This window comes from Onychostoma macrolepis, chromosome 22 (assembly GCF_012432095.1).
Source record: "Onychostoma macrolepis isolate SWU-2019 chromosome 22, ASM1243209v1, whole genome shotgun sequence".
Classification (NCBI taxonomy): domain Eukaryota; kingdom Metazoa; phylum Chordata; class Actinopteri; order Cypriniformes; family Cyprinidae; genus Onychostoma; species Onychostoma macrolepis.
This window is the reverse complement of record NC_081176.1, coordinates 4,655,001-4,679,049: the sequence shown is the minus strand read 5'-3', so window position 1 is coordinate 4,679,049 and position 24,049 is coordinate 4,655,001. Positions and strand designations below refer to the sequence as shown.

The window sequence follows — 24,049 nt, the reverse complement described above, 5'->3', positions numbered from 1 at the left end:
TTTCATGTTCTCACAGAGTAGACGAAAGTTTACAAATAAATGTTTTAGCACAGAGAGAGTGCATACAAATGCCTCACAGTGCCTTGCTTGTCATTCAGTCTGTAGCCAGGTTTCCATTCAAAGTTGCGAATTTAAATTATGCGCAAAACTGGAATATCACATAAAACATTTGCGATCAAGCACCGTTTCCATCCAACAAGTCAAAGAGAACAAAATCGTCACTTCCTGATAAACCTGCACTATAAATCACTAATATAATCATTTTCATTTATAATAAATTATTTGCACCTCAGAGCGAGCAGATTAAACACAATGAATGCGGTCATTGCTTTCAGAGGTGGATGCTCCTGTTTGGGAACGCAGTCGTGTAAGACATTTCTGGGAAGGAAATTAGAGAAATACTTTGATGACAGACTTTGCTCGGGCATTTGAGAATGACCATAACAACATTTCAGATGTTGTGGAAGGACATCGGTCTGCTGGTTAGTCAGGATTTGCCGTCCCATAGTGCAAAGTTACATGACTTTTTTTGATGGAATTTATTCGCAAAATGCATTTCCATCTCCCATTATTCGCATCAACCCTTTTTCGCACAAGTCAAAAACCACCTCAAGCGAGCGTTAAAATCTTTTTTGCGAATTAAGGGATTTTTATTCGAAACTTGGCATTTCCATCACTCGTTTTTCATGCAGTACTTCAAAATGCGCATAGGGTGATGGAAACCCGGCTAGTCAGCACAATGGAAAAGAAGCTGTATTTAATGGGAACAACAAGACGTGAGGCGTGCGGATCCATCTGCAGGGTTTTATTCAAAGACATGGTCATAAATACAGGCAGGGTCGAACAACGGCAAACAGGTATGGCATGGGCAAGGCACAGAGTAATCCTAGGACAAGCGTGGGTCTACGATCGGCGAACAATATCCAACAGGGCAAGGCAGAGAGAGATAATCCAGGTACACGGGCAATATTCCAAGCGAGGTGCAAACAGAGTCCGAACAGCAGGGCAAGGGTTAATCCAAGAAACACAGGCAGGAAAGAGGGAACAGGAAACAAGGCAACACGAAATGACAAATCAAAAGACTAGACTCAGTAAAGCAGCTATCACTAGTGAGTAATAAACACAGAACAATACTGGTGAAAAACAGAAACACGGAATGGCACTGTAAGGCAGCTAGCGCTAGAAGAGAGCTATACACAGATCAATACTCTGCAAACTGTGAAGGGAAGTCCATGGTTATGTAGGGTGTGTGATAGTGTGATAGTTGTGAGCGTGTGATTAGTGCAATCAGCTGTGTGTGTCGTCAGTGCAATGGATGATGAGAATTGTAGTCTGGTGAAGTGCAACAGTAATGTAGTGCAAGAGTCAATGTGGTGAGCGAGTGACCTCTGGTGGTGAGTGAATGGAAGTTCATAGACCGGATTCATGACACTGTCTTTACAAGAGATTCTTGATCACTGATCAAGAAAATAGCGAGGAAGAGACAACTGAAGATGAATCTTACAGTGAAGATGCAAGATATATTGGAAGAGGAAAACATCAACCTTGCAACTGAAAACCTTGCAACAACTGAAGAGGAGCAATCTTCTGATTTTGAGGACCCAGCTGAAGTTGATGTAACATTCTGGTCAAAGGATGGAAATTGGATTAAAGGATGGATTATTTTGAAGTCAATGCAGGCTAAAGACAAGGCAGTTTGATTACGTGTGTGTTTATGCGAGAGATAGAGAGAGAGTTATAATATCAGATTCATAAAAACATATTGCATGCAGTTCAGGGTAGGATGAAATAGGTGTAATACTCACAATAGTTTGTATGCATGGATGTGTATGTGTGTGTGCGTGATAGACACGCACAGGTCCAAGGCCTTTATGTTGCAAGCACAACATGCTCCTGAACACTAGTTGTTTCTCTTACTTTCATTCTTCCCCATTCACTCTCAATGGCCGGCCATTTTTGTGTGACTTTGTGCAATTTTGTACAAAATAAAAGCCTTTCTAAACAAACTTCCTGATTAAACATTAAAGCACACTAGTGTGATCTAGTGACATCTACGCTAATATTAGTCTGTTTCTTTCTTATTCCGAGGTCGCTGCAGTCACCAGATCCAGTCCGTATCCAGATCAGATGGTGGATCAGCACCTAGAGACGACCTCTACAGCCCTGAAGGTCAGCAGAGACCAGGACACCTAGATGAGCCCCAGAGACAGATCCCCAGTGAGGACCTCGTCACCTACACATCCATCGGGAAAAGACCACTGGAACCAGTTGAGCCCTTACAATCTGACTTTGCAGCAGTTGGAATTGAACTGCTGGTTCATCTGGCCTGAGGAGAACTGGCCCCGACTGAGCCTGGTTTCTCCCAAGGTTTTTTTTCTCCATTCTGTCACAGATGGAGTTTTGGTTACTTGCCGCTGTCGCCTCTGGCTTGCTTAGTTGGGGACACTTCATTTCCAGCGATATCGTCGACTTGATTGCACAGAGACTATTAGAACTGAACTGAGCTGGACGATGCCATCACTGAATTCAATAATTAAATGCCTTTAACTGAAAATTGAGTGTATAATCTTGTCATTTTACATTATTGACATACTATTTTCCTATTTTGATATTGTGCAGTAACACAATTTGTATTGTTAAAAGCGCTATATAAATAAAGGTGACTTGACTTGACTTGATAAACAGTGCAAATTTCTATAATTGTTGGTTTAATATTGTGAAAATTATTCAAGAAAATGTTTTTTAACTCAAAAAAATGAGGTACCTACTCCCAGATAAATGAGGCCTACGATTAATCAGATGCAAATAGAAACAAAAAAACAGTCCGGAATGAAAGAAAACAAGTTGACAAAAAGATTGAATCCCATATTTGGTGATAATATAGCATTATGAGAGATTTATAAGCAATTTTTTGAGGCCTGGTCATTTTTGACCTGGAACACCACAAGTGTGACTTTTTGCAATTTTGTACAAAATAAAAGCATTTAAAAGCAAACTTCCTGATTAAACATTAAAGCACACTAGTGTTATAAACAGTGCAAATTTTTTGTTTAATATTGTGTCAATGAATAGAGAAGGCCATAGCACCAAACATTCGTCCAAAAGTCCAGTAGACCAATAATATACGGTGCGTAGATCCAAAAAAATTTAAAGGTTGTAAAGGTAAAGATTGAATCCACTCTTTGGTGATAATATAGCAAAATGAGAGTCATTTTTGAACACCACAAGTGTGACAGGAATCCGAACACAGCACAAGGGTTAAATTATATTTCAAAGTAGTTTGGCAAAATTACTTGACTCATTGCTTTACCTTCCCCTCTTCTCAATGACATACATAAACATTAATTAACCAAATTACAAATTAGCTTATAAAATCAAACAGAATAACAAAAAAATCTTTTTTTCTTCAAACTATATTATTATTATGGTAATTAATCGTGAATAAATCTGAAGCTTTTGAGACTATTATTTTGTGTTATTTAATTTGTCATTAAGATGTGACCAAAAAATAAAAAGATGGCAGTGGGGGGTGCCCTTTTTCAGTTTCAGCACATGCCCCTCAAAAGGTCTGTGCACGGTCCTGATATCATGTGCATGATTCAGCAAATCTAGCAAAATTTTAAGCACTCTGTTAACACTTTTTAGGCATTTAAAAAAAAAAAAAAAAAAGTGGTGTATATGTAAAAACAGATGAGGATAAGTAAGGTGAAGATGTTCTCCACCTGTCTCTAATCTTCAAATAAAACTTCTCTACTACCCTCTGCTTGATTGCCTTGTATCTCAACAACACCAAATTGGAGATAAACATCCACAAACTAAAATTTAGAGAATAGAAGAGAAATTAAGATAAAACAGCTGGAAATAGACTGAGATCCAGATCAAAACCATGCATGACTCAAATTTCTGAATCCAAAACTAATGTGGCATCAAGACTAAGACCACAAAATCAAGACAATTAGTCTCTTATGGCTAACAAATCTGATAATGGATATATTCTTTTATACATCTGATATAATTTATTTTTATTTGAATGTAGTTAATGATTAATTAATAATAATAGCAAAGTTACAGTAGTTGCAAGCAGCAATGTTGGGCCCAGGCACTACAGTGCCATAGCCACATGGAGGCTCAAGGAAAACAAAGCACTGTGGGCATTTGTATTTAACCGGGAAAATAGAAGATGATTATTTTCAAAATCAGTTGTAAATGCAACAATGACTGTGAATCATGTGATCAGCCCCAGGACCAAACATGAAGCTCACGTTTGATCTAAATCACTCAATGGTGTGCAGAAGAAATCAGACACTTTGTGTTTCACTTTTTCACTATAAATGTATTGCCTTGTCTTAACAAAACTGTTCAAGATAGTGAAACTCTGTTCGCAATTTAGTACCTTCAATATATTGGCATGAGGTTGACCAAATTTGGTGACAATCGCATGAATCCCTGGAAGAAGTTTTTAAAAGTTCACCACATTTCCCTGATTGACATTCAATGGTATGAATCATGTGAATGAAATATTGAAACAGAGTATATTTTTCTCTCTTCTTGGGATCTATAAGTATTTTATTTTAATTTTTTCTCATTATTCGTAATAAATGCATATATGGGGTTTTGACATACAGTTCCTACTTTTTTGCTTTTCCAGGATTTAAGGGGTAATGTCTGGTTTCTGATGACCTTTCATGGAGTTTCTGACACAATGACATGCCATGTTTTATTCCTTTAAAATAACATCAAAATGAACATACACATGTCTCTGTGTGTTTAGCAGGTAAGGTAAACTATCAAACACAAACAAACATGCTCTCTACTCAGACTAAACTAAACTTTACTGCAGTTAAACACAAACAAAGTTAAACATAAAGTGAACAGAGGTAAGCAAGACCTCCAAACTGAAAATCATGTTTAGATTTTGTGTAAATGAGAAGTATCTCATCATAACAGTACATATATATTGTATTTAATTTTAATGTCCACACACTGAGATCAATAAATCATTGATAAATTAATATTTATTAATTGTTTTATTTTATGACAGACACAAACAATTTTTTTGTGTATTTGGGGAAAGTGGTTATCAAACTGTGGAGCGCCCCAAGTGGTAATTTATTATTATTATTATTATTATTATTATTATTAGAAAGAATAAAAAGTTGATAGAAGAGAAATAAAATAGAGAGACTTCATGTTAAAGGGTCAAGTTATTATTTTTTTAATAACTAAAAAGAAAACAGTCAGAATAGAAATAGTATAGAGAGTGCTAGTGTTAGAGGCACATTTTTTTATAATAAATACAATTTTATAATAAATAAAAGTGAGACAATTAAATCAACAGTGTGCATCACAACAGGATATTTTAGATCATTTAAAATCTAGCTCAGTTGTGGTAGAAGCTGCACTTTGAAACGTTTTCCTTTTTTAATATTTGCAAAACCACCTAATAACAAATAAGGGTGATGAACTTCGCGTAAACTGGTTAAATAGTCAAGGTCATATTTGCATAGTCCAGTCTTTAAAAGTCAAGTTAGTTTTGCAGTACAAACTGCAGCGATGCTGATGGACAACAGTGAAGTCTGATCTTGCCTTTGGAACAAGTTGGATCAGTTTTTTTGTGAGATTTATTCACAACAGTGCTGTTGATTACAAAGCCCACAGGCAAAAGAAGACAACTGTGAGAATAAAATATTAATTTACCTTAATTTTAAGGTAAGAAATGTATAACTTCACTCAGCAAGTAAAAAATTTGTCTTGGTGCAGATGAAACAAAGTACAGACAAAAACACTTTAACACAAATCTAGAGAAAAAAGGGGACTGAAATTGTCAGAAAAAGTTAATTAACTAAGATGTGCAAGTAAAACAAATGAAGGGTCCTATCAGTATTTTCTTAATCACAGTCAAATGTCAGTAGAAGGTGTTTTGATGTGTGTTTTGTTCACCAGGTCATGGAGATCCATCAGTCTGCTGTGATTCTGCTGCTGGTCTTGGCTGCTGCTTTCACTGCTTATGGTCAACCAGCTCATATAACCCTCCGTTATAAAAATTTCCTCCATCAGCATCTGGGTCCTCATGTGAATGAGAGGCAGTGTGACAGTGAAATCAGTAGAAGGCACATCACTCTCGCTGGAAATGTCTGCAAACCTACCAACACCTTCATACAGGTGAATGCAAATAATATTAGAGCCGTTTGTGGCAAAGGAGGAACTCAACATAGGGATAACAGAATCCGGTTTACGAGCAACAAGCCTTTTTTTGTGGTCACATGTGAATTACAAAGTGGAAAAAGATACCCAAAATGTGTATATGGTAGAGGGACGGGGTCCACTCGTAACATTGTTTTGGAATGTGATGAAGGCTGGCCTGTACATTATGTTGAAAGCATAATTAATGGATAGATGACATGGCTAAATATAGAGCCTCTCAAAGCTTAACAATATTTTGCTAATCATGTGTTCACTTCTCCTTTTCATCTTTCTTTGTTTTTGAAGTGCAATAAAAAAGGTAATCTGCAGTGGATTAAAGAAGCTGTTTTACAATCTCTAATTATATTTGAGCTAATATTTATTTCCTTTTGAAGAGCCACATCCTTTTGAAGGTTTGCACTTCTTCATGCATGTTTCTGTGTGTAATTGTGCTTAACACAAGCAAGTTTCAGCTAGTTTAATTTAATGTATTTTTATTTCATTTTAATTAAATTACAATACTGCATTACTCCCTAAAAAAGTAACTTATGGAAAGTGATGTGTTACATTACTCTTGCATTACTTTTACTCATCTAATGTGTAGTGATGTAATAGTAATGTGACTGTATTAATAAAAGGTGTTTTTTTTGTTTAGTTTTTTTGTTTTTACTGTAACAAGCACACTAAAAGTAAAACGTGACCGTTTTGCAAACAATTAATTTGCTATGCTCAGTAACGTAAAATAATACTTGCTTTTATATTGACTTGAATGAAATAGCCTAACGAACAACTTGTGGAAGTAGTAAGTAGCCGCCAGCATATGACAAAATGATGAATTGCTTTGACCTTTCGTGACCTCATAATAATATTAATGATAACCATATGTGACCTTTGATCTCATAACGAGTTTCAGATGAGGCTATGTTATCCGGCGGTGGAAAAACCCATAAATGAGCTGTAAAGTAATGTTTTGAAGATATTATGGCCCGTTTTGAATCTTTCTCATGGCAACATCTGTGTGGCGAGCGAGTCAGGTTCCAAGGCGAGCGCTCTCGCTCGCTCGCTCTCTCTCTCTCTCTCTCTCTCTCTCTATGGGAGATGTGTGAAAAGATAATGGTTTTAAGGACAAAATCAGAATAAATAAACAATTTTAACAGAACAGTTTTAAGACACTCATATATTCTGTTGGTTGTATAAAAATAATTTAAATGCAATAGGCTATCGATGGAATTGTGTTTAGTTTAAACTTTAATTCTCTCACCCTCTCTCTCTCTCTGTCTCTCTCTCTCTGCGAGTGAGTATGCTCTCGTGTGTGTGTGTGTGTGTGTGTGTGTGTGTGTGTGATTTGTATATTTTAATGCTTCCCTAATACGCCTGAAGTTCTTATATTTTTAAGTTGTTTCACACCAATCACTTTAGTTTCTTAAAGTTTCTTATTTTATTCATCCTCTTCAAAATTGTGCCCCATCGCTCACTGTGTGGCGAAACATGCAAAGTCGACGGCTCGGAATTCTGAATTCTAAATTCCCTTTCAGAAATTCGATCCAGAGACCCGTGGCATCATCTGTTTAGACAGATGCAACCGTGGTTCCGTGGACAGCCTAATTTACGGTGTTGTTTTAAGAAGCTTGTTTAAATAACAGTTCTAGGCGTCTGTTTCTGGTAGCCGCGACAAAATAAATATTTAAAACTAGCCACGGTCACGAACAATTTAGCGGTAAGCTTACACAGCAAACAAGCAGTCACAATTTATCAATTTTATGGGGTGTTACACATGTCGCTATCCTCTCTCTCTCTCTCTCTCTCTCTCTCTCAATTTTCAATTCAGCTTGTGTTGACTGTGTAACACAATGTTACCAAAGCATTAACATATATATATATATATACACAGTATTGTTCAAAATAATAGCAGTACAATGTGACTAACCAGAATAATCAAGGTTTTTAGTATATTTTTTATTGCTACGTGGCAAACAAGTTACCAGTAGGTGCAGTAGATTCTCAGAAAACAAACAAGACCCAGCATTCATGATATGCACGCTCTTAAGGCTGTGCAATTGGGCAATTAGTTGAAAGGGGTGTGTTCAAAAAAATAGCAGTGTCTGCCTTTGACTGTACAAACTCAAAACTATTTTGTACAAACATTTTTGTTTCTAGGATTTAGCAATCCTGTGAATCACTAAACTAATATTTAGTTGTATGACCACAGTTTTTTAAAACTGCTTCACATCTGTGTGGCATGGAGTCAACCAACTTGTGGCACCTCTCAGCTGTTATTCCACTCCATGATTCTTTAACAACATTCCACAATTCATTCACATTTCTTGGTTTTGCTTCAGAAACAGCATTTTGATATCACCCCACAAGTTCTCGATTGGATTAAGGTCCGAGATTGGGCTGGCCACTCCATAACATTAATTTTGTTGGTTTGGAACCAAGACTTTGCTCGTTTACTAGTGTGTTTGGGGTCATTGTCTTGTTGAAACAACCGTTTCAAGGGCATGTCCTCTTCAGCATAGGGCAACATGACCTCTTCAAGTATTTTAACATATGCAAACTGATCCATGATCCCTGGTATGCGATAAATAGGCCCAACACCATAGTAGGAGAAACATGCCCATATCATGATGCTTGCACCACCATGCTTCACTGTCTTCACTGTGTACTGTGGCTTGAATTCAGAGTTTGGGGGTCATCTCACAAACTGCCTGTGGCCCTTGGACCCAAAAAGAACAATTTTACTCTCATCAGTGTTCCTCCATTTCTCTTTAGGCCAGTTGATGTGTTCTTTGGCAAATTGTAACCTCTTCTGCACATGCCTTTTTTAACAGAGGGACTTTATGGGGATTCTTGAAAATAGATTAGCTTCACACAGACGTCTTCTAACTGTCACAGTACTTACAGGTAACTCCAGACTGTCTTTGATCATCCTGGAGGTGATCATTGGCTGAGCCTTTGCCATTCTGGTTATTCTTCGATCCATTTTGATGGTTGTCTTCCGTTTTCTTCCACGTTTCTCTGGTTTTGCTCTCCATTTTAAGGCATTGGAGATCATTTTAGCTGAACAGCCTATAAGTTTTTGCACCTCTTTATAGGTTTTCCCCTCTCCAGTCAACTTTTTAATCAAAGTACGCTGTTTTTCTGAACAATGTCTTGAACGACCCGCTTTCAAATGCATGTTTAGCAAGTGCTGGCTTCATCCTTAAATAGGGGCCACCTGATTCACACCTGTTTCTTCACAAAATTGATGACCTCAGTGATTGAATGCCACACTGCTATTTTTTTGAACACACCCCTTTCAACTAATTCAACTAATTGCCTAATTGCCCACAGCCTTAAGAGGGTCCATATCATGAATGCTGGGTCTTGTTTGTTTTCTGAGAATCTACTGCACCTACTGGTAACTTGTTTGCCATGTAGCAATAAAAAATATACTAAAAACCTTGATTATTCTGGTTAGTCACATTGTACTGCTATTATTTTGAACAATACTGTATATGTTATGTTTCTGCAACGACTGAAAGTTATATTGATTTACAGACTGCTGCTCTTATTGTTCAGATGCTGTTTACCATGATACAACTCTGTTACTATTCTTACTACATAGCGTGCACAGTGAAACCACTATAGGATATAGTTTATCATTCCTGTTTTGCTTTATTTTCTTCTAGAAGGATTTGTTTTCCTGTGGCTCCCTCTGGTGGACATCACTAGTATTATGGCCTTCAAGAAAGTGTTGTAAAGGGGCTGCTTTGTAAAAGATCAATGGTCTGGCAATGATGTAAGAGTAACTGCTGACTCCATTACTTTGATAAATGATGAGATGTAAGCAAGTGCAGTAATTCAGAGCAGAATGACACTCAGGGAGTTACTGCTGGGAGTAAAAAACGGCCCTGACAAAAACAAATGAAACCATCACAGAAATTCTAATGATTTCCACTACAAATACCATTACAAACATTACAAAGTATCAACTTTCAACCATTAAAACCATTAAATAATGGTTTCTTGTGTGTTTTGGGACATATTACATTAGGTTTGTTTTTTTTTTTGTTGGTTTTTTTTAAGCGACTGATTACCTGTAGAGGCCAACAGGCACCATTACAGTTTCCATTAAAACCAATACAATTGTCATTATAATCAGTAAAACCATTACAAATTATGTGATGGTTTTTATTTTATTTTATTATTTTTTTTCAGAATGGGATTGAAAAAAATAGAAATATATTTATAATATATTTATATATTATTGTATGAACTAAAATACTTGAAATCTACATAAAAAGAGCAGAACACAAAATGTATAACATGACAATGATAAACATAAACCAAAATCTAGAAACCTGAAACAACAGAATTCTTCAATTTGAGGCTGTCTCTTTGTGTGTGTGTCATGTTAATCAGACTAATAACCTTATAGGCGACTTCATTTACTATATTTTATAACTCAATATCTCTCAAATGTTACCCATTGTTGTAGAATCGCTGCTGCCTATTTATGAATGAATACGGCTATGCCAGACAATGCGGAGTAATAATAAATAGCAGTGAACATTCAGATTAGATTTATTGCCATTGTTTGAAAAGTACTGTCCCTTTCAAAACAGCCTTAACAATTTCTATCAAAAGTGAAGCATGCACTAAATCATAAATTATTTAAAGTGGCCATTGTTAATATTTCTTTTTTTTTCTTTTTCTTGGCCTTCACTTTAGACTATTCTTGTGTAAGAATTTCCTTGGGTAATTTCCTGCTGTTATGTGCACATCACAGGCATACCTACAGACAAAACAAGAACACACACAGATGCTTGCTTGCACATCTTACTTGTTATACTTCTTAACATCCATATAGGGTATTGTTTGACCTCGTGAGTACTTTGATTGGATGCCCAGGACATCCTATATGTTGCTGTATGAATATACTGTAAATATGATCCATCTTTCTTAATAAAGTTGAGATTGTTATGCACTGTAAAACCCAACAGTTAGGGTAACTCAAACCATTTGAGTAAACCGATTGCATTAAAAACCTGAAAAGTTAGGTTAACTCAAACCGTTTGATGAAACTTATTGTCTTAAAATATTTAAGTTTTTTAAAACTAATAGTTATGAGTACTCTGAACTTATTTCAGCTGAGTTCACTAAATAAGATATATGCCCAACAAGTCACGGTAACTCAAACCGTTTGAGTAAACCGATTGCCTTAAAAACCCAAGTTAGGGTAACTCAAACAATTTGATGAAACTTATTGCCTTAAAACATTTAAGTTTTTAAATCTAACAATTATGAGTGCACTGAACTTATTTCAGTTGAGTTCAGTTAAGTGATTAATTAAGTGCTGATTGAGCATTAGTGATGAACACCTGCTGTTAACAAACAGAATCACTGAAGAAAAGAGAAACACAAGAACTACAACTGACTTCAGCCATTGCTTTAGATGAAATCAACTGAAATAAAATACATTAAATCTCAAGATCTGATTAAACAACCCCACAAACAGCATCACCAGCTCCACTTATTAATAACCAGACTGACTTTATTTCTGTCAGACATCTACAGAAGATCTTATTGAGAATTAACTAAGGTTTAGATGTTGATTTGTTTCATTTGAAGTAACCATGTTAGAGATCAGTGTCTGCTTTTGTTGGGTTCTTGACCCTTGACTTCTGTGTTAGTAGTTCTTTTTCTCTGGCTGTTGTAGTCATATGTGCCTTGAACATATTTGTTACAACTCAAAAGTCCAGAGAAAATTATTGGTAGTTGGTTGTTATATATTTATAATGACGATCATCTGTAAGTGAGCTGATCTAATTGAGAGTGAAGATAGGCTCATTGTGTGTCTAGTCTCTGATTAAATGGATGTTGTATTAATTATAGTAAAAGCAATTCTAAGAACCACCAGCTCTGTGACAGTCAGTTAATAGAAAGGACTTTCTAAACAGTTTGTCCACAAAAAGTTTTAATCTATGTTACAAATTAGATTCACACAGACATCAAGAATCAGTTTATGAACCTCAACAATGGTGACCATTAAAAAAAAAAAATCATGCTGCAATGCATGCTGGGTACTATCATAGTACAAAACTCATCCATGGCTTCCAGCATGCATTGCAGCATTAATTTTTTTTAATGGTTTATATTTATATTTTTTTATATATTTATATTAACTGACTGTCACAGGCTCTTAAAATCACTTTTACTATAATCAATACAACATCCATTTAACCAGAGACTAGACACACAATGAGTCTATCTTCACTCTCAATTAGATCAGCTCACTTACAGATGATCGTCATTACAAATATATAACAACCAACTACTGATCACTTTCTCTGGGCTTTTGAATTGTAACAAATATGTTTGAAGAACACATGATTACAACAACCAGAGGAAAAAAAAAAAAAACAGCTAACACAGAAGTCAAGGGTCAAGAGCCCAACTAAAGCAGACACTGATCTCTAACATGGTTACTTCAATTGAAACAAATCAACATCTAAACCTGAGTTAATTCTCAATAAGATCTTCTGTAGATGTCTGACAGAAATAAAGTCAGTCTGGTTATTAATAAGTGGAGCTGGTGATGCTGTTTGTGGGGTTGTTTAATCAGATCTTGAGATTTAATGTATTTTATTTCAGTTGATTTCATCTAAGGCTATGGCTGAAGTCAGCTGTTGTTCTTGTGTTTCTCTTTCTGTCAGTGATTGTGTTTGTTAACAGCAGGTGTTCATCACTAATGCTCAATCAGCACTTAATTAATCACTTAACTGAACTCAACTGAAATATGTTCAGAGCACTCATTATTGTTAGTTTTAAAAACTTAAATGTTTTAAGGCAATCGGTTTACTCAAACGGTTTGAGTTACCCTAACTTGTTGGGTTTTACAGTGTGGTAGCACACTGGCTCTCTGTATCAGCTTGATCATTCTCCGGGGATCCTGCGCTGCGACTGTTCCACACCAATTGGTCTCTGGAACTGCCAGTCTGCTGTAAACAAAGCAGACTTTATTCCTTCTATTTCTACTCATTCCGGTCTCGACCTCATGGCCCTAACTGAGACTTGGATCAAACCTCAGGACACTGCCACTCCTGCAGCACTCTCCACTAACTTCACTTTTTCTCACACCCCTCGCACAGTTGGGAGGGGTGGAGGTACGGGTCTCCTTATTTCAAATGAATGACTTACCCATAAAAATAAGAAAAACATTTTTTTTTTTTTTTTTTTACAGTGCCATGTTTTTCTACAAATGATTAGTCCTAATGTTAGAATTATCCACGTAAATAACTTGGTTACATGACATTTTATTAATTTAGCAGAAGCTTTTATCCAAAACAACTCACTTTTATTTCAAACTACATTTCATCAGTTTATGCACTCATATTACGGAGGAAAGAGATATATATCGCTGATGAATGGTTTGGTATTTGGATCTGTTGCTCACACAAAGCATAACACGGATACCGAAGATTTGAATAAAAATAAAATACTTTTATGATCATTTTATTTAATGCTTGTGCATGACAGCATATTAATAAATGTATGTGCCCCATGGTAAACCAAATAAATATTGCATGATAATAGTTAATTGATCTCTCTCCCTCTCTCTCTCTCGCTCTGTATGGATTATAATATTATTTGTACTGAAAATAATATATAACATAAAATATAATAAAATTATAATTAAGTGCAATTTAATAGTTTAATGCAGTTGACTGATTTATTGATTTACTTAATTTTGAAATATGTTTTTTTTTTTTTTTGCCATTGCCATTATTTTGCCATTGCCATACTGTTTTGACTTGCCATTTCAAAGATTAAATTTAAACAATACTACACTTCCATGCCACGCATGGCCCAGCTCTGGCTGAAAGGGTACGTGCCATTGCCGACAGGAGGCCAGCAGTGCCAGCTTGAGGCCACATTTGGGCTTATTTTGCTATGTGGGAAGGACCACAATGTTCATGATGGAACATCGCTCTTAGGGCAACCTATATATTGTCTTTACTTTTGAATAACTAAAAAACAGACTGTCACATGGTGAGAAGTTCAGCATTTTCAGTTTACTTTCTTTACAGTCTCATATCACAAATGTTATAAAGTCTTACTGCTGTCAATAGCTTGCATATCTATGCTATTAAATAAAAGTATGTAGACAAATTTTGTAATTGTATAATCTAGGAAAAATCTGTAAAATAAGGGTTTTACACTGTAAAAAAAAAAAATCCCGTAAAAAAATGGTCAAATGACTGGCAGCTACGGCTGCCAAACAAAAACTTAAAATTAAAGTGAAATATCATAATTGAAACAAGAAAATAAAAAATCTGTAAAATGCGTTTTTGTTTTTCTGTAAAACCTTTAATGGAAATTTCTGAAGAAAGTATTTTTTTCGCAATTTATTTCTATTAACTGTAATTTTACGTTTTTTGTTTGGCAGCCTTGCCTGCCAGTCATTTGACTGTTGTTTTACGATTTTTTAAAAAAAAATTTTACAGTGTATATACCATCCATCCATCGCTATTTGCACTTAGTAATTGCGAGCTTACCTCTTGCAATTCTGACTTTTTTCCTCACAATTAGGAGTTTATATTTCACAATTCTGATTATTTTCTCTTTTAATTGTGCATTTTCAAGTCCAGATCTGAGAATAAGAAAGTCCGCTCCAAAGTCTGATATATATATATATATATATATATCTTGCGATTCTTAGAAAAAAAAAGAAGAAGAAATCAGAATTGTGAGAGAAAAATTTGTAACACTTTTTAACTTTTTATTTCATGGATGAAATAAGCTTCCATTCTTTTCTATAGCCATGAGATTAATTTTAAATAAATAAATAAAAGATGCTTATTGCAGCCAGAGTGTGTAATTACAATATCCATCAACAGGTGCTTATATGGGACAAAAGAAGATACTTTTTTTCCCCTCTCTCTCTCTCTCTCTCTCTCTACTCATGAGCTCTGCCTTCCTGAACGACTGGTTTAAAGGTCTTTAGACTAGACTCAACTTAATGTAATGTGTTTTATTTCCACAAGTCTACTCTTACATTACTGTTACATGATATATAGCCTAAAGAGAAAACTTTTTTTTATTTATTTTTTTACCTTATTTTATTATTACACTAGCTAAAATAATAATTTAAGCAGTATCATTTAGTTGTCTTGAAATTGTAAAAAAAAAAATAGAATCCAGATGGCGGGTTAGGAATAATAAATATAATATAGCCTACTAATGTCAGCTGTACGATATTTTACTCGGCGTAAAGCCTCTTTGCATATGAAAATTAGTATCGGTGCAAGTGCAGAAAATGTTTCTATTTTATTTTGTATTGTGATGTTATGTTTCCGTGTGTTTGGCCACATCGTGCAGGTGGACTTTCACCTGATTGCGTTTTCTGTTTGACATGTGTGTGTAGAGAGGGGGTGAGTAGCGGGAATGCTCACTTTCTGTTGACCGTTCTAGGCCTCTTCTCAGTTGTTTTTAATCATGCAGTTGTTTGTTACGTCGTTACAATAAATATTCAAAAGGATTGCAACGGACGAGAATGCGTGCATTTATTTCCTTCAGTTTAACCTCTCAGCGGCTGCAGGCTGTCGCTACAATCGGCAGGGACGTTCATCGCTCAACCTGGATAACCATGTTCAGGCTCTCAGATTACTTTCACTTGAGCTAGTGTGACAATTGTGTCGCCTACAGACCAGAACATGTTGCATTCATTTTTCATATTCATTTTCTCAGGAAAAAAAAAAGGGAAATGACTCTTCTCTTTAATTTGCTCTTGGTGATCTTGTTTTTACTCGACCATGGTAAGACTTTGTGTGATGTTGCACAGATTTTTGCATGAGTATAGGCACAGTTAGTGATGGGAATATTATTAGGCTATTAGTAGTGTGGAGATTATAGGTTGTAAAATGTAGTAGGTTGACAATGATGTGGCTGATTGGAATTTGCAAAAAAAATAACTTTATTGCATATATAATTAGAACGGTATTGAACGCGGAAAATGTGTGAATGTGCGAATATAAAACCAACTTTAACCAAGTGCGTGAAAATAGCCCTGCTGAAGAAAAAGAAAAAAACCCCCAGAACAATAGAACCCTGCCCAAAACACAATAGAAAATGTAATGGTTATAATGGGAATTGTATTGGTTTTAATGGAAACTATAATGGTGTCTAATGGTTTGTGATGGATTCTATTGGTGGGATGTTAAATCCTATTTGAAAAATGCCCAAAACACACTACAAAAATGAATTTTGTGATGGTTTTACTGGAAAAAGCTAATGTTTCATAATGGTATTTTAATGGAAACCATTGGAATTTCTGTGATGGTTTCTATTGGGCTTCTATTGTTTTTTGGAGGGTCCTTATCAAAACGTAACATGGCATCATACCGATTAAAAATGTTGATATTCTTATCAGTGCATAAACAGATCAAATGTAATGAGTCGCTTTGCCAAGTGAATAAAATGTACCTAAATTCTTAATTTATGTGAGAGATTACATTTTTTTTTTTTTTTTTTTGTAGAAAAAACATGGCATTGTATTATCTGAATCTTAATGCGGTGATATCTTTGTATACATTTCATCTTTAATATTTCTTATGAAAATTTACTGCATATAACTGTATAGAGAAAGTGGGTTAAATATGTCTTGTATGATGTTTAAGTTATATAAGCTCATCCATGAGACTCACGTTTGTCTGATGAATTAATGTGCAAATCAGTGATGTTCTTCTGCTGTTTGTTTGCATGTGTTACATTATGAATCCAGACATATTTATCTACTTAGTTTATATTATCTTTAGGGAAGCATTTACAACCCTATTGTATAGTTTTGTTTGTTTTACATTAACTGTTTCTTCTCTTTAGGGGTGTCTGGTGTTGATAAAGACAGTGTGTCAGTGTCAATAAAGGAGGGAGATTCAGTCACACTAAACACTGACACACAAACAAACCAACAAGAAGAGATTAGATGGCATTTTAATGACAATCTCATCGCTAAATTCAATGGATATATCAGTTATATCTGTACAGATGTCCAGTGTAATGAAGATAGTGAGAGATTCAGAGACAGACTGAAGCTGGACAATCAGACTGGATCTCTGACCATCACAAACGTCACAACCTCAGACTCTGGGGAATATAAAGTAATGATCTTCAGCAACAGCAACGGTGAAAAGATCTTCAGTGTTTCTGTCACTGGTGAGTCATTATTGAATATTTAAATGCAGTTTATACACAGTATGTTTAAACACGTTGTTAAACTGTGTTTATGTGCACAAACAAAAATGTTTCTTTTAGACTGTGAGTAAAGAAAGGGCTTGAGCAATCAGTCATGTTCACAGTCCTTATATGTTGTGCAGTTTTTGTCTGTTTTCAGCAGAAGGTCCTCCAGCAGCTGTTGGTTTGTGTTTCAGGTTTCCCTGCTTCTGAACTAGTGAAGAAACGTGAGGGAGAATCGGTCACTTTAGATCCTGATGAAATTAAAAATCCAAATTATGTGATGAGATAGTATTTTAATGACACTCTCATCGCTGAAATCACTAGAGATCAGACTAAGATTTGTACAGATATTCAGTTTAATGAAGGTACTGAGAGATTCAGAGACAGACTGAAGCTGGATCATCAGACTGGATCTCTGACCATCATGAACACCAGAACCACAGACTCTGGTCTTTACAAACTACTGATCACCAGCAGAAACAGCAGCTTCAGTATCACCAGAATGATCATATTCAGTGTTTCTGTCACTGGTGAGTATATAATTCAGTCATTCAATGCATTTCCTTTGAGGGATTTTTAAAAACAGTACACTTGTTTAAAATCAACTTAAGTATTTGGTTGTGGACTGTTTAAAAAAAAAAAAAAAACTAAATTTGTTTGCCTGATATCTTGTGCTGAGCTCACAGTGCTGATGCTGTTTAGCTGCTGTTGGTAAAAAACACCTGGTTTATCAGTTTAATCAATATCATACAACTGATGATCAATAGGAAGATGTAAATATCAGTCAGAGATATTGGAAAATATTGGATGTATTATTTGTAGTAATAATGACTGTCTGTCTTTATCTGTTGCAGATTCAGGTCTGTCTTCAGCTGCTGTAGCAGGAATAGTTATTGTTGTTCTGCTGGCTGCTGCTGCTGTAGCTGCTGGTGTGGTTTACTGTCGCAGCAGGAGCCATACAGCAGTACCACCGAATGTAAGTATTACCTACAGCTGATTAAACAAGAAAAAAAAAAAAAAAACGTTAAAAGAACAGTGGTATGAATACATAATTAGTTATTGCATAAAAGGAAACTGTGAATAGTCATCTATTTTGTCCTTTATTTTTAATACTACAAAAACAGATATTCACCAGTGAAGAAGTGTCAAAACTATCAAAACACAAATACCTCCACAATAAACATAACATGCACATTTTTTTTCAGGGCAAGTGTCTTAATAGAAAACAAAAGTACATCAGTAAACATTTTAGGTGTGAAATTAAAATTGCTAAATTGTGTTACTGCAGTACAAAAGGTGACAGTTTGATACGGTATGAAATACTGTGTTAAATGTTTAGGGAAAGAAAACCTCTGTACAAACAACGGGAAAAACACAATTCCAAAGTATTTTTGTGTTTGTGTAACTGAAACATCAGTCCTCATCATTACTTTTACCTTCTGTGAATCTGTATTCTCTTACAGGACAATGATCCAAATATCATTCCTTTGAGGGAAATGGAGGGCTCTTAAATCAGACTCAGCTCGAGGCTGCCCATAAAACAATGTAATATCATTTATGATTCTTTTTTTTTTTTTCTTGTGATACATTCATTGAAAGGGACATAGAAGAGAAATGGGAAATATTGGAAAGATGTCAGTGATCATCACCAATACCAGTCAAATTTCACCTATACCAATTTATATGTGACAACATAAAATATTATAAAACTAATTTGTTTGAATTTGATTTTTTAGTGATTTAAATGATAAATTAAAGCATTTAACCTTAAACAGTATATTAGCAATAATGACAGAAACAAAGTAACACATTACCAGTGATGGATGCTTGATTTTTTATTTTTTTTTATTATTTTATTTTTTTTAAACTGGTATTGTTGATGTTACTGGAGTATGGTATCAATATGTTGCTGATGTTTTAACCACTTACACTAACCACCTTATTTTGAACACTAGATGGCGCTCTGGAGTACAGTTATACACACTTTCTATTAATTTAACACCTGCTGTTAGATTTAAAGGGGTGGTTTACTGCTTTTTTTCTTAGCTTGATTGTGTTTATGGGGTGCAATATAACATGTCTTCGTGTTTCGTTTGTTAAAAAACGCCTTATTTTTCATATATTTCACCTTTATTGTAAGCCGCTTTCTCCTCTGTCATCTGAACGACCGGTTGACTTCCTGATTCTCTGAAACCACTCCCTCAGAAACAGGCGATGGGCTCAGATTGGTTAGTTGGGCCGGTGTGTTGTGATTGGCTAAACTGCGTACTGCACATTGTCCGGAAACTTCACGCCCATCACCTTCACGGGCGACAGTCTCATGTGCTGCGGTCAAATGTAAATAATGGTGTCAATATTGCCGTATCAGTTTGAGCCAGAATCAGACCCAGAAAGCGGTAATGAAGAGAGTCAAGCAGAACTTCTGCAAGCACGGCTCTTACAAACGTTTCTGAATGAAGTTTGCTGTTGTTATTACATATAATTTTTTGAAGTTTGTACACGTTTGTCTTATACACACAAAATAGCCTCGAACTAACTGGCTACTAAAACCAAACAGCGTTGGCTTGTGTTTACGTTCTTGATCAAATCGAAAAATTACGTCATAAAGTATACATGGAAAATACATTTACAAAATTAGTACATAATTACAAATTCGGGTCCAAAATGTTTGTACGCGTTTGTCATAGACACACGAAATAGCATTTAACTAACTGGCTACTAAAGCCAGCGTTGGCATTTGTTTACGCCCTTGATAAAACTAAAACATTACGTCTGAAATTATACATGCAAATACATTTAAAATTATGAAATCTTACTTACAGGTTATGGCCCAACAACTGCTGCCTCTGGTTTTAAAGTTGGAACCGCTCCATGTTTTAGTAATAGTTTCTGTGTGAATCCGGTGTTATGGATCAACTGGGGATCGTGTTAACTGGGGATGTGCGCGTGCACGGAAGTATGTTTACCTGGATTTCCAGCAGATGTTAGACGGCGACAGATTCGTCACTGCGATATTCCACGGGTCATAGATTAAAAATCGTTTTCAACAGTTGTATACAGGCATCATGCACAATAAAGCTTTTTGATTCCGCGGTGTCCGTACCTGTCACGCGGTTTTAGGGAAGTTTACCATGCTCCGATCTCACGCTCACAACCACGCCCACATTAACAGGGGACAATTGTTTCAATGGATGATCAAACATGAAGTAAAAATGTATTTTCTTTTCAATATTAGCCTACTGTATCACATTGTGTCTCTAGTGTGCTGTCGTGTTCTAAATAACAGATATAGATTAAGTTAAAATTAGCAGTAGCTAGGCTACCTAAAGCAAACATGAATTGCAAAGTCCTTTAATTTTTTATTGACAAGCCTGTTCATTGAGTTTGCTATTGTTCTTAATCAAATTATTTATTTTCTGAGTGATTATATATATATATATATATATAATATATTATATATAAAGAGAGAGAGATCATGAAGAAGAAAAAACAGATGGGCTACTTTGGCTTGACTTGAGTTTGTGTGATTTTACTCTGCTAATTTTATTATCTGAGATCTCTTGCTTGTACAGTTAACTCTGGTGCCTTTCTATCCTCTTCCCTGGACATAAAGTTTCATCCTGGATTTATGACTGATCTGAAATCAACATTTTGCATTGGCTTCGAACTCTGTTCAGAACAATTCAGTACTCAGTTTCTTATCATATAATCAATTAAATTAACTTCATTTTATATATGCTTAATAGTGTGTCTGTATTGTACTGTACATTATGCTCAGTTAGGCGCTTGAATATAAATGTTGTGAATCTGTTGTCTTTCGTTGAACATGTAGAGAACACTTTGTTTAAAGTAAATTCTAAGTTCATGACTCCTGCTTTTCATTTTACATATAGGCCTACTGGTCTCTTGCCAGACTACTTGTGTTTCCGACCGTAGAAAACATGTTATGAGCAGTGCATCAAAGCCAAACTTTTTAAGTATGTGTGATGAACACAGGAAGGCATTTTTCCACAATTTGAATGTGCGATATATGTTACATGTATGGCATGTTTATATTTTTAAGGTGGCAAAGTGTTTGACAGGTGTTTATTAAAAGTGAACCATGCTGTAGGATCTTTCTTACTGACTCATAGCTTCTTTTTCTAGTTTCCATGTGACAATCACTCAGCACCCACAACTTTTCATGACTGACATAGGCAGAACATATGATGCTGTGATGATGAATTATTATTGCAAAAGACAGTATACATCACTAACCTCATTTGGCATCTTACACGAATATGATACCTCTCTCCCAAACATTAATTAGAATAGGAAAACCTTCAATATTTACTTTATTGCAGACTTCTTGAACTAAAAATATGACACAAAAGTCTGTCAGTTGCATAAATAATGAGTGTGGACCTCTTTATATATATATATATATATATATAACTGAATTATGCCAGTTATCTTCATTTCAGGTAACAACCTCACTAACATTTGGATTCAGCCTTTGTGACGATTTTAGATTACCCTAACACCTGTGAAGAGATAACAACCCCTGCAAAAAATTATGATCCTAAGAATCAACATGCAAAACTGCAAAATTATTCTTATATTGTAATCATTATGATCACAATATGTAAATCATTGCCTAAACATGTTTGTGCATAACTGAATGATGTTAACTACCCAGATCCAGCCTGTTTCCAGTCCAGATGGTGGATCAACACCTAGAAGACCACAACAGCTCTGAATGTCAGTGGAGACCATATCAACTGTAGAGGTGCCCCACAGACAGATCCCCTGCAAAGACCTCTTCACCTCAGCCATCAGCACAACTGAACTGAGCCGGAGGATGACATCACTGAATCAACGATGAACTGACTTTAACTGAGAAACTGACTGTTTAGTATTGTCCTCATTTTAAAGCTGCTTTACAGCAGAATTGAACTTTGTTTCATTATTGACACTATTTCAGTATTTAACACTGTGAAGCTATTTGGACACAACCTGTATTGTATAAAGCGCTATATAAATAAAGGTGACCTCACTTGACTTGACAGACCTCTATTATAAAACTGTACATTTCTGCAATATGGACATTACATTGACAGTCATTTCTGACATAGAAAAAAAAAGCATTTTATATAAAGCTGCTTTGAAGCTATGTATTGTTAAAAGTGTTTGTGTGTGTGTGTGTGTGATTTTGCTTCAACACCTAACTATGAATATACGTTTGTTGAACATTCCCTATTCAGGATTATTCACTGCAATTTATCTGTCACTAATTCAAAATTATATGCATAATGCAAAACTATAGCTTGTTTATCACTCATTCTTTAGCAATATAAAAAAAAGAAAGAAAATGAAGTGCTTGACATTCCTTTGACCACAGAAATATTGATGCTCAAATTAATTTAAGTAAACACCTTATTTAATGCATTTACAACTGTCATTAGAAAAATCTGTTGAAACGAAGGTAGCCTAAACAAATTAATCTGGGCGTGGTCTGAGACGCGACATGAAAGCGCATTAAAACTTCCCTTAAACCGCGTCAGATACATTGGAACATCGACAGGGGAACAACAGAGTCCAATAATGATACAAACATTCACAAATAATGTGGAAAGCTTTAAAATCTGTTCCGTTGAAAATTCCCTTTGACGAATCTGTGGAGGTCCAACATCTGCTGGAAACTCAGGTAAAACTAATAGCGTGCACGCGCACGTCCCCAGTTAACACGATCCCCAGTTGATCCATAACACCGGCATTGAACTCGTGTAGATTCTGGAAGCTGTCTTCCGTAAAATGCGCAGCACAGAGAGCTAAATTACGATTGTAATTGTCAGGAACATAATCAAACACAAATTTTAACCATTGTTGACGAACTACAGCGTCCGTAGGAAGCCCGAACACAGAAGACCTGACAGCTGGGTGAAAATAACACCGTTTCGACGGCATGGCTACAACTCTCCACTATAACTCTTCCTCTTCGACAAAGCCGCAGAACATGGCCTTGCCTCCTCTTTGGCATGTTCCGGAGGGAGGGGTTTGATGGGTTTTTTACGCATTTTTCTATAAAAATTTATATTTTCTGTAATTTAACGGAATCCGTCTGGAAACTCTGCTGCCAGACTTTTTTCTGTTTCTTTACAGGATTTTTTTTTTTTTTTACAGTGTAGTCAAACCCAATATTAGTTTGGTTTCATATACAAGATGTTAACTACACAATTTTGAGATTAATTTTAATTAAATTATAAATAAGGCTATCAGTTGACAAAAATTTGGAGCTTATTTTCAGTTTCATATTTGTTGTTATATTACTTGTTTAAAAGCAGTAGGAAACACTTGCCTTCTTGATCAGTTTTTCTGTGTTTCCTGCAGAGCCAGAATATCACAACTACAGCAACTATCAACAGAGATCCAGCAGAGATGAGCGATATCAGAGAGACTGAGACTGCAGGAACTGAAGGAAAGTAAACGCAAGACAGTCATTAATGTAAGTGAACGTGTCAGTCTGATCTACAGCAGAAGACAGAGATCAGGTATATAAAGACATCAGTGCTGCTGTCCAGATGTGTGGTCTGGTTGCTGATGGGATTGTTGAGCACACAGCTGTAGGTGTTGTTATCCTGATATTCCACCTCCAGAGGTAGAGAGAGAC

At 35.6% G+C, this 24,049-nt stretch overlaps 2 protein-coding genes across 5 annotated transcripts in view; both read left to right on the top strand.

The window, feature by feature from the left end:
* Nucleotides 1-22,802, top strand: part of LOC131531336 (carcinoembryonic antigen-related cell adhesion molecule 1-like) — a 35,787-nt gene extending 12,985 nt beyond the window's left edge. For 2 of the 4 annotated variants that reach the window (XM_058762029.1, XM_058762028.1), the window contains exons 4-6: nt 18,255-18,376; nt 18,864-18,945; nt 22,079-22,802. In XM_058762029.1, the coding sequence (XP_058618012.1) occupies nt 18,255-18,376; nt 18,864-18,911 (170 nt within the window). In that variant the 3' untranslated portion in view covers nt 18,912-18,945; nt 22,079-22,802. The remainder of the gene's footprint in view (nt 1-18,254; nt 18,377-18,863; nt 18,946-22,078) is intronic. The other 2 variants (XM_058762027.1, XM_058762025.1) reach the window with 2 other exon arrangements.
* On the top strand, nt 5,947-6,580 carry LOC131531359 (ribonuclease-like 3). The gene has a single exon (XM_058762069.1). The coding sequence runs from the start codon at nt 5,947-5,949 to the stop codon at nt 6,394-6,396; it is 450 nt and encodes a 149-aa protein (XP_058618052.1). The 3' UTR covers nt 6,397-6,580.
* Nucleotides 22,803-24,049: the final 1,247 nt, after the last annotated feature.

What these genes read in the sequence shown, in the direction of transcription:
- LOC131531359 (XM_058762069.1), top strand. Translation starts at nt 5,947, where the DNA reads ATGGAGATCCATCAGTCTGCTGTGATTCTGCTGCTGGTCTTGGCTGCT.